The sequence below is a fragment of the Armigeres subalbatus genome, chromosome 3 (genome assembly GCF_024139115.2).
Source record: "Armigeres subalbatus isolate Guangzhou_Male chromosome 3, GZ_Asu_2, whole genome shotgun sequence".
Lineage (NCBI taxonomy): Eukaryota > Metazoa > Arthropoda > Insecta > Diptera > Culicidae > Armigeres > Armigeres subalbatus.
This window is the reverse complement of record NC_085141.1, coordinates 42,637,464-42,651,040: the sequence shown is the minus strand read 5'-3', so window position 1 is coordinate 42,651,040 and position 13,577 is coordinate 42,637,464. Positions and strand designations below refer to the sequence as shown.

At 40.8% G+C, this 13,577-nt stretch overlaps 1 protein-coding gene across 1 annotated transcript in view; it reads left to right on the top strand.

Annotated features, from left to right (window-relative positions):
- Window positions 1–11,415, top strand: part of LOC134227189 (pair-rule protein odd-paired) — a 63,586-nt gene extending 52,171 nt beyond the window's left edge. The window contains exons 2-3 of the mRNA XM_062708513.1: window positions 9,323–9,492; window positions 9,729–11,415. Coding sequence (XP_062564497.1) covers window positions 9,323–9,492; window positions 9,729–10,346 — 788 coding nt within the window. The 3' untranslated portion in view covers window positions 10,347–11,415. The remainder of the gene's footprint in view (window positions 1–9,322; window positions 9,493–9,728) is intronic.
- Window positions 11,416–13,577: the final 2,162 nt, after the last annotated feature.

Below are 13,577 nucleotides of genomic sequence, written 5' to 3'. Positions count from 1 at the left end.
TAAAATTACACCTTTTTTGCACTTACTAGAAAGCACGTTTATTCCACTTAAAATTTTCCAAACAAACTGACTTGAATCTCCGCGCCTGCTGCGATAAACCATTTTTTCAGCCTTGCGCATTTCGACACAGTTGTTTCATAAGGGCCAATGTCGCAATGAGCTCGAATGGAGAAAAATGGGTTCGAATGTTCCATGACATGTTTTCAATTATAATTCGAAAAGTAGATGGTATTTTAAATGTTAATAGTATGCATGAAATAAATCAATATCTAATCATTGAAGTCACATATGAATAAAATTTGCTACGGATTGATTTCGGTTTGAAAATGTGATTGAAGAACTAGTCGTCCTTTTTTTTCTAACAGTGTACACTTGCGCCCTTCAGAAATGCGCCATAATGTTTTTCACAACATCCTTTTCGCCCAAATTCCACGCCCGGCTGTCAACCTATTTGTCAATATCGCCTGTTTGCATCGCCCCGTTGTGTTTTCAAAGTACCGTTTAGCCCTTTTGCTCACATGTGTTTTTGATGCAAGAACGAAGTGTCATAATGCAAAAATGAAACACAGTTTAGCCATTTTGCTCTTATGGAGAAAACGGGGCGTAATCGCACCAAGAAAAAATTTCAACGAAAATGTAATATCGCCCTTCTGTATTTTTCTGTTTTTTAAGAAAAAAACTACATTTTGTACCATTTTGAATATGCTACATATAGTACATTTCCAGGAGGTTTGATCTATGACATAAACTCGATTTGTTTACATTTGCGACTTCGGCCCTTATGAAACAACTATGTCGAATTTCTTTTCAAATCGCATTTTTCGTTTTCAAATCGCATTTTAGTTTTCTGCTATTCACCAACTAGCATTTATTTAATTCGTTTATGCATATCCTTTCTTGCCTTTCTCATATACTAAGTATACGTAAAGGCTTTATGATCGCTCCAAAAACAAACTTTTTATATAAAGCCCGGTGACCCATAGTGTTATATACTGATCGACTCAGTTCGACCAATTGAGGTGATGTCTGTGTGTGTGTGACGTAGTGAATGAAAATTCCAATTCCAAGTTTTATAAAAGTCCATTTTATATCTTCTTCTTCTTCTTCTTATTGGCATTACATCCCCACACTGGGACAGAGCCGCTTCGCAGCTTAGTCTTCATTAAGCACTTCCACAGTTATTAAGAAAAGTTACCATTTTTGCATTCGTATATCATGAGGCTAACACGACGATACTTTTATGCCCAGGGAAGTCGAGATAATTTCGAATCCTAAAATTGCCTAGACCGGCACCGGGAATCGAACCCAGCCACCCTCAGAATGGTCTTGCTTTCTAGCCGCGCATCTTACCGCACGGCTAAGGAGGGCCCCTATCTACTTATCAATATAAATAAATCAATCAATCAGATTGCGAGGTATATCTCGACGAAGGATATGTGGCTCAATATCAAGGCCTATTCTAAACGCCACCCGAGTAAAGCAAGCGTCATTTTTTTGAGTCACATTTTTGAGAAGGGTTTTATTGAACCCTCGGATGTTTGGATAACTTCTCCCAACAAGGCAATAAACTTTATTCGTTTTATTATAACTTACTGGGATAATAATCATAGTCAGTAAGTTCAAAACACTCTTCAATATTGTTTTAGACTATCTGACTTCTACTATACATTAAAAAGGGGCCCGCCACTATAGATCAAATATCTGGTCGTAGGGGATATTGTACCCGACAGAAAGAAAAAAAGAAAGCGTCAGACAAATGTTGGCCAGTACTTTAAGACAAAAGGAGTTGGGGAAGTATATTATCAAGCATCATTCCGATCCACACAACACATATTTTCTCAATACATATTTATAGTTTGCCTGAACAGTTTCAGCGGATAGGCTTTCCAATCTTTACCTTAATTGGTGGCATACGATTCTGATTTCTTTCAATTCGATTCTAAAAATAGGACAAGGAACTGTCAAGAAATTAATCTGCTGTTGAAATTCCGTCAATACTAGGAGCTTGTGAGTGGATCAAATTCTGTAACGCTCATTTAAACTTGAGTCGTCAATTTGTCTTGTATATACATAGACTTACTTGCATATACTTTCCATTACATGGCAATTAAAAATAACAATTTACACAAATTTTCGTCGGCAAACAGTACATTTTTTTCTTTTCCGCTCTCCTTAATTACTGCGGACTAAACTGAATACCTAAATTTATATTTTCGCTCAAAATTATCTTTTATTGTATTAAACTTTTTGTGGAAAAATACTGAACTCTCGCTCTTCGAAGGAATATGAATTAAAACTGGGAAGTATTACAACAGTACGAAGCTGACAAGTAGAGAAAATTTCGTAACAGTAATAACACCTGCTGGGTAAAGTTAATCGAACTGTCACTTTTCCTTACGAAAAAGTGACATTTCTCCCATACTGATCAAATTTTTCGTAAACTCATCGTACTAGGCTATAAAAGGGTGATGGATACCCGGGTACCAAACCGCCTTACAATGGGTCTTTATGTAGCTGTGGGTGTTTGTAAAGGTGTATGTTTGTGTGTGTCGCTGTCTCTATGTGTGTACATGTATATGAGTATGGTTTTAAAGGAGTATGAAACCACCGGATGGTCCCATGGAAGATCCGCAGCATCCATAAAAATGGTCATTTCATGGATGTTGCTGGTGTTCAAACATGTTTATGTTTAATATTATGAAGCCCGAATTCATTATTGTTCTGAGATCTGATTTAATTGCGTTGGGTGTGTTGGAGTCTTACCTTCATACAGAGCTCTAAAGAATCAATATTTCAAGCAAAACCACCAAACTCGTATCTACTTGATTCTTGAATAATGAGCGCTGTGTAGCTTAGAGATTCGAGTCATCAGCTCTGAAACTTAAGGTTGTTTGAGTTGCGATTGGACATCTAATGGCAAATTGTAGTCGATCCTTACTTTTCCGACCATAACTATTTTTTTTATTCCTGTTCAAAAGTGCCAATGCGACCAGTTATTAGATCTACCATGCCATACTCATAAGTATTAACAAGCATGTTGTCAAGAATAGTAGAACCACAGACAAACAGACGTAACAGCTAGAACAATTTGTTTTAAAATCCATCGCCCAGCTTTTTTACCACCACCTAACGTGCATGTTGTACGAAACAAAGTTTAGTACGACAATGTCAACAGAAGGCGCTAGTGTGAGGTGTCAAATACAAAGGTATACGATGCGCGCGCCCCTGGATGTGAAACTCGCAAGCAGTTGAATTTAAATAGACCGTTAAGCTCATGGTCGATGGGAATTTTCTCAGTGTTACGTCTGTTTGTCTGTGGTAGAACTGTGTGGTAGATCTTACTCCGGAAAATACCGTGTATCTACCTAGTTATCACATATTTAATGAACATGGAAGTTGTTGGAAGAGTACTTAGTTGCGAGCAAGAAATGTCTTTGCCAGATTTGGTTGAACACATCCCTCCTATGCAACCGTTGTTGTGATCCATTATTATTATAATAAAATAAATTGTTTGAATTGCAGGAATTTATCTTTTTTAAATTTTTGTGGGCTTCGTGGCCGTACGGTTAGCGAGGTCAATCTTCTAGGCGCATATATTTTGGAGTATGGGTTCGATTCCCGCTCCGTGAGTAGGAATCTTTTCGTGATCGAAAATTTCTCCACTGGTCCACTGGGTGTTATATGTCCTGTCCGTTGAATCATGCTAGGTGTTAAGAGCCCCGCACATAGGATACCTTTGCGTTGCGTTTGATACAAATATGTCAAACGCAACGCAAAGTATCCTAGGTGCGGGGCTCTTTAAGTGTTCAGTCTGTACGACTTCTTGTCCAAGGTGTTCCTGCCCTTTAACTCTGGCAAATTTTTCTCTATCGTTTGATATCATTATAGTTTCAGACTTCCGCCTATAAAATCGAGAGATTGAAATTGAACAAACGCGTTTTTAATCAAGAATTTTCAAATGTACATAAGTCTCTTTTGCCGTCAACCACGAAAATGCTCTACATTTATGGGGGACAGAAAAGCTACTGCCGTTGACACACCGTTGGCAGTTGTGTGTCCCTTCATACGCTTCCACATTTTGTAAGGCGTACGACGAACGCACTGCTACGTTCCTTGCCTTGAATAGACGGCGATGGTCGGATCGAATCGTTCTGGCTTACCGGGTCCGTATAAATGGTTAGACTACCGCCGCCGTCGCCGGTGTGTGCGAAGGCTTTAATAAAACATTTTTGCGGATGATATATAATCATAATGTTTAGATTTCAATTCAGGGGATGACGACAAACGGTGGCCACCGGCAATGCCAGCAAAGTCGACGACAGAACGGAGAAAATAAAGTGATCATTTGAGAGCGGTTTATTGAGTGTAAAATCCGCTTTTAGCATATCGGAAGGGTAGGCGCGCTGTTGGGAAAGGCAGCACAAAGTCAAAAGAAGAAGCCCGAGTAAAAAGAAACAATGTTAAGAAAAACAATGCAAGTTGCAGAGTCAAAACTATTGAAAAACGTATATGATTTATTTAATTTAATTTAATTTTGTTGTAATGCAGTATTATGAATGCTTCTTTCGGAATTGGAAAATTGTTCACAAAAATTGAAAGAATGAACAATTCGTTTCTAAACGTGACGTTAAATAACTGAATTGGAACCTTTAATATTTCGCTACCATTGAAAACTCTTTCTCCGGGGCTTCGAGGAAGAAAAAAAGAAACAGTTAAAACAACGCAGAATAAGAGGAAATAATGCCTTCCTTTATCCTTTCGCTCGTCGTCGGAGGCCCAGGCCAATAAAAAGGATCAATTGAATTGTGCGTGTTACATACCCAGTGCGATGAGGACGACACATTCACTCGCATTCGAAAGGCAAGAGTTTGACGAAACGGACTTGTCAAGAGTCATTTGAAAGTTATTTATTGCCTTAATCGTATCGCCCCTTTGAACTGTTGATACTGATGATGATGATGATGCTCAATCGACGATTGATCCGAAGCCCGCTCTCGAGGGGAAGGAACCCATCGGAAAAATTTACGATCAAACTCGATCGTCGTCTTCGTCCTATAAGGATCCTCTAGTTATAGGAACCGGCGCGCACATTTACGACCGAGGGAATAATTTATTTTGGGAAAAAGCGAATCTTCCCTTCTTCGGTGCGACGCCCCTCCTCGCCCATGGCGGGATGGGAGTAAGTCGCGCGCAAGTGGACCCAAGAGAAAACCAAATTGGGCAAACATATTAAATCGATCATTTATTATATCGTCGGGTCTTCGCTTTTTGGGTTTTGGCTCGGTCACTGGTCGGTTTTGGTCTTTTCTTCGAGGTCCGAAAGCGAAGCGAGGAAAAGGTTGATTTTTATTTTGATTTTGTCTTTTGTTACGGCCACAGTTTGGACCGTCGGCTGCACTGGGACCCTCTTCCCATGAGACATTTTATAGAAAAAAATGTCGATTTAAAGTCAAGGTGTATCCTTTTTCTTTTGTAAATTGGAAATGCTAGGCTCGACTCTTTCTAGGAACGACTATAGTTATTACCATATTTTATAACCCTGAAGGCAATTGTGGGTGGACAATTTCCAGTTGGAGGACGTAAATTTAACGCCTACAAAGAGTTAGAAGTTAGTCATTTGAAGTAGGGTTGGATTTAATTATCAATCGAGCAGGGTATACATAATTTTGCTTTCGAATTTTTCAGTCATATGACCATGTAATTTTTGGCATCGGATTGTAATTATCTATATTTTCATTAGAAGATTTATTTGGTTGGCTTACTCAGTCATCGATAGTAGATTCCAGAGTTAGCTTATAACATCCAATCCGGTGCTCATCCATTGGTCACTATGGATCCTCCAATCTGACCATCAACAGTAAATTCTAAAAATAAGTTTTGTTAATGAGATGGCCACGATACCTTTTACTCCTGAATTGGATTTCATACCAATGCTGCGGTATAGCCAAATTTCCACACTGCATCCAAAAATTGGTCATCATAACCATCAAAATGTCTTGAGATTGAATTAGTTTGCAATCATGATTTCAACCTATAGTGAATAGGCTTCACATCATACTTTTTTGGAAAAGCCAAAAAATCCAAAAAGCCGTCATTCACATCGGACAATTTTCCGTCCACAGTAAATCCCCCTCCCACTTCTGCTGAAACCCGAACGACGTCGGTCGGCTGTGGAAACCGTTTATTATGTATTCAAAACCAGATTTTCCTTCACCCACAAAACAACAATTTACTCGAGTGAGGAGGGAAAATAAATGATCCCCACAATATTTTTTTTTGCTACTGCTGTAAATATTCACTCGTCGTATATTTTTCTAGCCCATCTTCGTCTACGTTGAGGAGGGCAACGCAACGTCGTCACCACCATCGGGATCCCTTTGGATGTTTGTTGGGTTTTGTTGTTATTATTATCGTCGTCATCCCTTCGTATCATCCTTGCTTATCCTTGGCCGGATTCTTCCTACCAGCTGGGATTTCAATGCACTGTGGGATATTTGCTTGACATTTTAGTAAATTTACAACATTTTTGAAACATTTTTTTTTGCCATAACACTACTCGAGTGATTTGAAAAGATTTCAGTAGGCATTTAATGATGTAATGATTTTCATATCATTTCTAACAAATCCGAAATGTTTTCTATGACATATTTCTTACAAATTATTCGAACATACGAATGCTTTGAATATTTCTACAGAAATCACCAGGGATCTGATGTTTGTCTATTTGCCATATTAGGACTCATTATTTTAAAGGGGAGAAAAGACCATCGAATCATGGAAATATCGATATCAGTTACGTCCTTTGGAAGTTGTTTGGAAGAACCACCACAGTAATTTGCATTCATGAATCAATATCAAATTAAAGATTTATCGACTAATGGGCAGTACTGTACCATGTACTGAGAAATGGTTTCCAGAGTTTTGGCCGCCTGACATTCCGCAGTACAGTGCTTGAAATCGTCACTCGCCAGAGTGAGGTCGTCGTCGTCGTCGTCGTCGGAGCTGGCGTAAATCAGTTTTTTGTGCACGCGTTCCGGAGCAGTTCACTTTTGGCACCCTTGCCATTTTCGGGGAAACTCCGGTTGAACGGGCCCAGCGCAAAAGTCAGGGAAATTCAACTTGTAAAGCCGTGCCGAGAAATCTAGATGAAGGTCGACCGGGCGCTTCTGGGGTAGGTACCAGGAGGCAAAAAAGGATTACCCGGATGACATATTGATCTTGCTTATTGAAATAAATAGCTGTCGCCGACGGACGGCAGACACACCGTACCGTAAGCAAATGATCGATAAATTTGAATAATTTTAATTAAATCATTCTCCCTCGGGCTCTCGGGTTGCCCGGTCCCAAACACCATCACCGACATAAAGTCAAATTATTTATGTCAATCGATTCTGGGTGGAGCGCCGGGTCAAGTTACCCTCGCTTTTGCTCGATTGTGCGTTCTCTTCTCACCAGACTGCTTCGATGATTCGTCGAACAAAAACTCGCGACGCTGAAAAACGAATTCTTCTGACTACAACACAGGCCAGAGAGTCGAGTAAGCAAACCCAAAGACGAAATAATTAATCGCTATTTCATCGTCGTCTTTTGTCTTTGTCTCATTTCCTCTCATTCCCAGATCTTCCAGACGTCGTTCTGACGCGTACGGTTAGACGGCGGGTGAGATCGATCGCTGTTTCGCTCATTTGAATATTAGACGCCACATCGTCGATTGAGAGCTGACACTGAATCCCGGCCCCTTTCCTGTTGGAGGAATTAAACATTTTTGTTGGAATTACTGTCTCCTAATACCCAAAGCAGCGTTTTCGGTCCAAAGCGCGCGCTTACACGTAATCTCCGATCTTAATTTGACGAGATTCATCTTCTTTTAATCGGGCATTTGTTCCCTTGCACTTTGCTGTCATTTTCGTCGTCTTCGCCGATGAGACGTGTGGCGTCAACAGACATTTTATCGCGCTTTCACTTGTCCGACAACTCATAGACCGTCCCGGGCCGGGAGAGTTATAGATCCTCCTCTATGGTGTTTAGGGTAGAATCGACGTTCAGCGATGGGAATCGATAGATAAAAGTATCTAATTAATGAGTGTGGTTTAATTATTACAAATGACCGACGGGCTCCAGGAGTGAAACCGGATCGATGGTTATCACAGATTTAATGACACTCCATCGTCTCGACGATGATGAGAATAGACTATTTTGATGAGTTGGAGCTCATTGAAAGGGGTTTGTGATACTTAAAATTCAGTGACGCTAACGGGAGCTCATTTGATTGACCGGAACCATGTAGAGTAAAAAACCTATGCAACAAATTTCAGAGAAGTCTTTCCGGTTATAGTTCATTGTCGTGTATTCTTCTCGAGGCTGTCCGACTGTCGATTCATTCAATCATTTTAAATCTATGTAGATTAACATGAACAAAGTCCTTGGAACAAAATACAATTATTCGTTAATGAGTTATCTTCATAACATATCTTGAGTAAACAAAAATAATGAAAGTTATATGGTACTATGATTTGACTCTGGCTACATCCTCTTCATTAGTTCTTTCCTAGGCATTCATCCCTTAAACAGAACAAAAAAATCACCATTCCCGATAACCTCCTGCCAGGAGGTAGATGACCTTCACTTTGTCATTGTGGGATGCAAAACGATTCCTTTACCTACATAACCTAGAAAACACTCAAGAGGCAAAAGAAAACCAAAAAATGTGAACGAAAAAAAACTTTACAGTTAAACCATAATTCAAATATTTGCAATTTCGAAAGTTTTCGAGTGCCCCGGCGGACAAGGCCATCGAGCACATCAAAACAGCACCTCATCATTGGGCAACCGAAGCAAAAAGTCAAAAAGGGATTCCATGCTCGCTCCGGTCCGGCTAGGTGCCATAAATTCTAGCCACACCGACCGACCGACCGAACTTATCCTTCCGAGGAACTTAACTCACCGGACGACAAGAGGAAGCGGAAAGAATCCGAAAAATGCGAAAGAGAGGTTTCCTTCCTCTTTGCGTTGGACCTTCTCCATGCTGGTTGGGCTTCTACACAAGAGATCTTCTGCGCTCGAAATGATTTATGATACGCTTCGCAGAAAAATTTGAATGAACAACAACAATAACACTGGGACTCGACTGAGGGATAAACTAACCACGCTACAGTGAAAAGAAGACGTGACGCGCTTACTGGCGATGACGAAGGATAAACAAAAGAATCTGACAGCTGTGATTGGCTGCGTACTTGTTGCATCATCGTCGTAATCATTCCACAGATCACGGATCGTGCAATTTCTCATTCCCTTTTGTCTTTTCTTCTCCGTTTCCCTGCAGGTGAAAAGCCGTTCAAATGCGAGCACGAAGGCTGCGATAGACGATTTGCTAATTCATCAGATAGGAAGAAACATTCACACGTTCATACATCTGATAAGCCGTATAACTGTCGTGTTAATGGTTGTGATAAATCTTACACTCATCCATCATCGCTGAGGAAACACATGAAGGTACGTTATAGTAATTCTTTTCTCCGTTTCGACTCGAATATTTCGTTCGTATTGGACGGTTGTAAATAAATTGTTTGTCGAGATTCTGAAGTGGCGATAGGGCGTTTCGCTTCACGGAAAGAGAGCTGATTTTCAACTCTTTCTGTATGTTGAAAGTTCCATCGCTCAAAAGACACTATGGCTAGCAAGCAAGGAGCACGGTCGTAATCGTTATTCATTTTGTTTCGCTCTGACAGGTCCACGGAAGTTTAGGAGAGAAGTCTCCTTCGCACAACTACGACAGTGACGGCGAGGAATCGAGCTCGGATAGCATCATAACAGGAGGAACGCAGACCCCGCCGTCGATCAGCCGGTTGCACGACAGCCATAGCTCAAGCAAGCTGGGCAGTGAATCGATCAATAACAATAACAATAGCAGCAACAATAATAACAACACGAAATCACCATCGACCAATCATCTGCTGTCACCGGTCGGAGGCGCCTCAACGACATCCTCCTCAACAACTAATAGTGCCCTCTCGCATCTAAGCCAAAACCAACATCACAACCTGCATCATCATTCGCATCACCAGCACTCCCACCACCATCACCTCCAGAACCATCCGAGTAGTCTGGGACCCCCTCAGCTGCAGCTCACTCCAGCCTCCTCCGTATCTCCACAAGCCACGGCCACCGCCTCATCGATGCTCGTTGGTCATCACAACCACCCGCTCCTCTATCACCATCCGCAGCACCACCCCAACGATTGGTACTCGCCAACGCCACCTTCCGGCCCGGACTCTATGAATCCGTTGAACCACTTCAGTCACCACCATCACCATCTGGTGCATCACGGTCCAACTACGGCCTATTGAGAGCAACTGTTGTTCGATGAGCTCTGTTTCAACTACTGAAACCATGGCGGCGCCACTAGGCTCCCCGTTCTATCCGCCATTTTGCTTTAATCATGACAGTTCACAAGCCCAAAAAACCCCCGCAGAAGCTCATTCATCAAATTTACTAACTTAAAACAAGGATACGTAACTTTAATAAGCAAAACCAAAAACCAAATGTAGCTGTTAGAGAACCAATAACTCAATCATCCACATTTTTTAAGCAGACGAATAATCGGCGAACGTAAAGAGTTAAGTCACACGTTGAAGATAGTCGTCAATATAGATAGAAATATCTACCATTTTGTGCCTGCTTGAACTCTCCCGCTCCCTTACACACAAACTCACCCAATTACAACTAGATCTGATCAAAGCCAAAATTTCGAGTGCGTGAAACAGAGAAGCATCCCGTTTTCATTTTTTCTAGGCAACAATTAATATATTGTAAGCGATAGTGTGAATAGCTCCCTGACAAAGAGAAATCTATTTCAATGATTAAAAAAAATCTGTGTGATACGGACCTTTCCAAGCAGGTCTCAATGTTCCCCTCGGGTATTTTCCTTCTCCTAAAACTAAACAAAAATTGTAAATAGACTAGCGAAATTGCATAAACACTGTACAGCTAAAACAAAAAGAGAGATGAAGTTGTGTAATTTTGACCAAGGCATGCAAGTTGACAGGTTTCCTTCGTCGTCGTTTCCCGCGTTCGGTGGCAGTGACAGGCGAAGCAAATGTTACTCGGTGTAGATATAGTTGTGAAACTCGATCAAGGGCAAACACGCTTGGTGCAGAAAGAAATTTTATGATTTTATCGTATATAATAATGTATTTATTTTTCTCATACGATTGGTTTGGTACTTAGAATTGAACCGAGGATGGTAGGTCCTAGTGATCGAAAGTAGGGCTGTATAGAATATGTTAGATTTGTGAAATTTTAGGTTACGGAGTGGCAAAACATGATGGATCATTTTTGGTTCAACGAATGACGTATATTATAGCATAGCAATTCATTTATTATCGGTAATATAAATATTTTAAACAATGTATGAAACTGGTTGTTTTTTTCTTACTCAGTATAATATCATTTTCAACAGCAAAATACACTGCAATCCAAATGAACAACAGTTTGTGCTCTCAACTTATTCTACGGAATGCTCGTAATCTTATTGGTAAGTAATATCACCGATAACAGCGATTTATGATAGAACAAATTTTATTGAAAATCCTGTGTTGAATTGAAGCTGGCCCACTGCTGCCATCTACTTAACTGATTGCGGAAGTATATACGGATGCAACTGATTAGTAACCATTAGTAACGCAGCCAATGCATTTGACAGTCACATTTGGGCTGCGTTTTTTTATAACAATAATCTTTGCGCCATCTTCAAACAATTTCCAAATTATGTACATTTGAATAAACGGTTTCGAATGTTTACGCACGTATCGGATGACATTCTAAATATCTTTTATCTGTGGTAATATGTCCTTTTTATGTTGATGCATTGATATATGTATCTATAACACGAGCTTCGTTGTTTTTCAATTCTAGTAGATCATACCGACGCTATGAAAATTCGAAGCCAAAACAAAAACATTACCAGAATCAATGCAATTAACAATCTGGTACCATCTCAAAATTGTAGACATTACTGTACCAAGTCGAGTAAAGTACGAGACACTGGAGACGACCTTACAGTTGAGGTCGAAATACGTATATGTAAAAGTAATACAACTTGTATTATGAATTGGAATTAAATGGAATTGTACTAAACACGTCTTATAATAGTGAAAACATTCCACTAAAAAGAGCTAAATAATTTTCTTGATTACCACGTGATTACCAGCCGCCACGTGGAGGATTGTGACGATAAATGATAACCCGTGCTATTTGTACTGCGGATAAATTTTTCACATCTTTCAGAGCATTGGAAAATGATCACGAAACTTGTCATTTTGTTGCAATGCACATTATAAGGGGATTGTTTTTGGTCGAATCTCATAAAGCCAATAACGTACCATGCGTCCGCTTCCTGTTTTTAGTATAGAAAGCATGGATACATTTTCATGGCTTGGTAGTCATATGGCTACTGCTTCTGCATCATACGCAGGAGGTCGTGGGTTCAATCCCAGGTCCGTTCCATACTTTGTACCTTTCTCTATATTTCTCATGTTCTAGCAATCGCTAGAACTGGAAATGGACTTCCATGCCGTTTCCATTAGGTATAGAAATAACCTTCAACTTGAGTATTCTAACAGTAATCTGCTAGAATTGGAAATGAACTATAGAGCTCGTTTCCTACATCCAATTAGAAATTCCATCAGGTGCCTTCTCCTATCTATCACATTGGCAGCTCGTTAACCAAGACGGACCTCTGCCTCTCGAACCTAACCCAAAAATTCCAGCAAATTCCGCATAAACTCGTGGCTAGTGCAGAGGTATATTCAGCTTGCAGTGGGCGAGTGATTGCATCATCATTTCCTCCCCTTCCATACATTGACTTGCATTCTGACGTGGCAGGCGCCAGTATGACCTAACAAATGAGATCACCAGTACTTGTACATTGAAGATGTGTGCTAGTCCTAAGCAAACATCTGTTGGTTCCCTGTGGTCATAATGGAGTAGCAACTACTAGCAGTCAATCAAGCACAAGCTCAAACTCAAGCTAGAAAGCATAGATGCATTTTCAAAGCACTTGCGCATTTTTCTTCATTTAGCCGAAATATGGCTCCACCCAACAACATTCCTCAAATACAGATACTCCAAATATCATGGTCCATGGCTGCACTTCGCCAACCACGCAGTCTGCGGAGGGTCCGCAAATGGTCCTCCACCTGATCGATCCACCTTGCCCGCTGTGCACCTCGCCTTCTTGTTCCTGTCGGATCATTGTCGAGAACCATTTTCACCGGATTACTGTCCGACATTCTGGCTACGTGCCCTGTCCACCGCAGTCTTCCGATTTTCGCGGTGTGAACGATGGATGGTTCTCCCAACAGCTGATGCAACTCGTGGTTCATTCGCCTCCTCCACGTACCGTCCGCCATCTGCACCCCACCATAGATGGTACGCAACACTTTCCTTTCAAAAACTCCCAGTGCGCGTTGGTCCTCCACGAACATCGTCCAGGTCTCGTGTCCTTAGAGAACTACCGGTGTTATAAGCGTTTTGTAGATAGTTAGTTTGGTACGGCGGCGAACTCTATTCGATCGGAG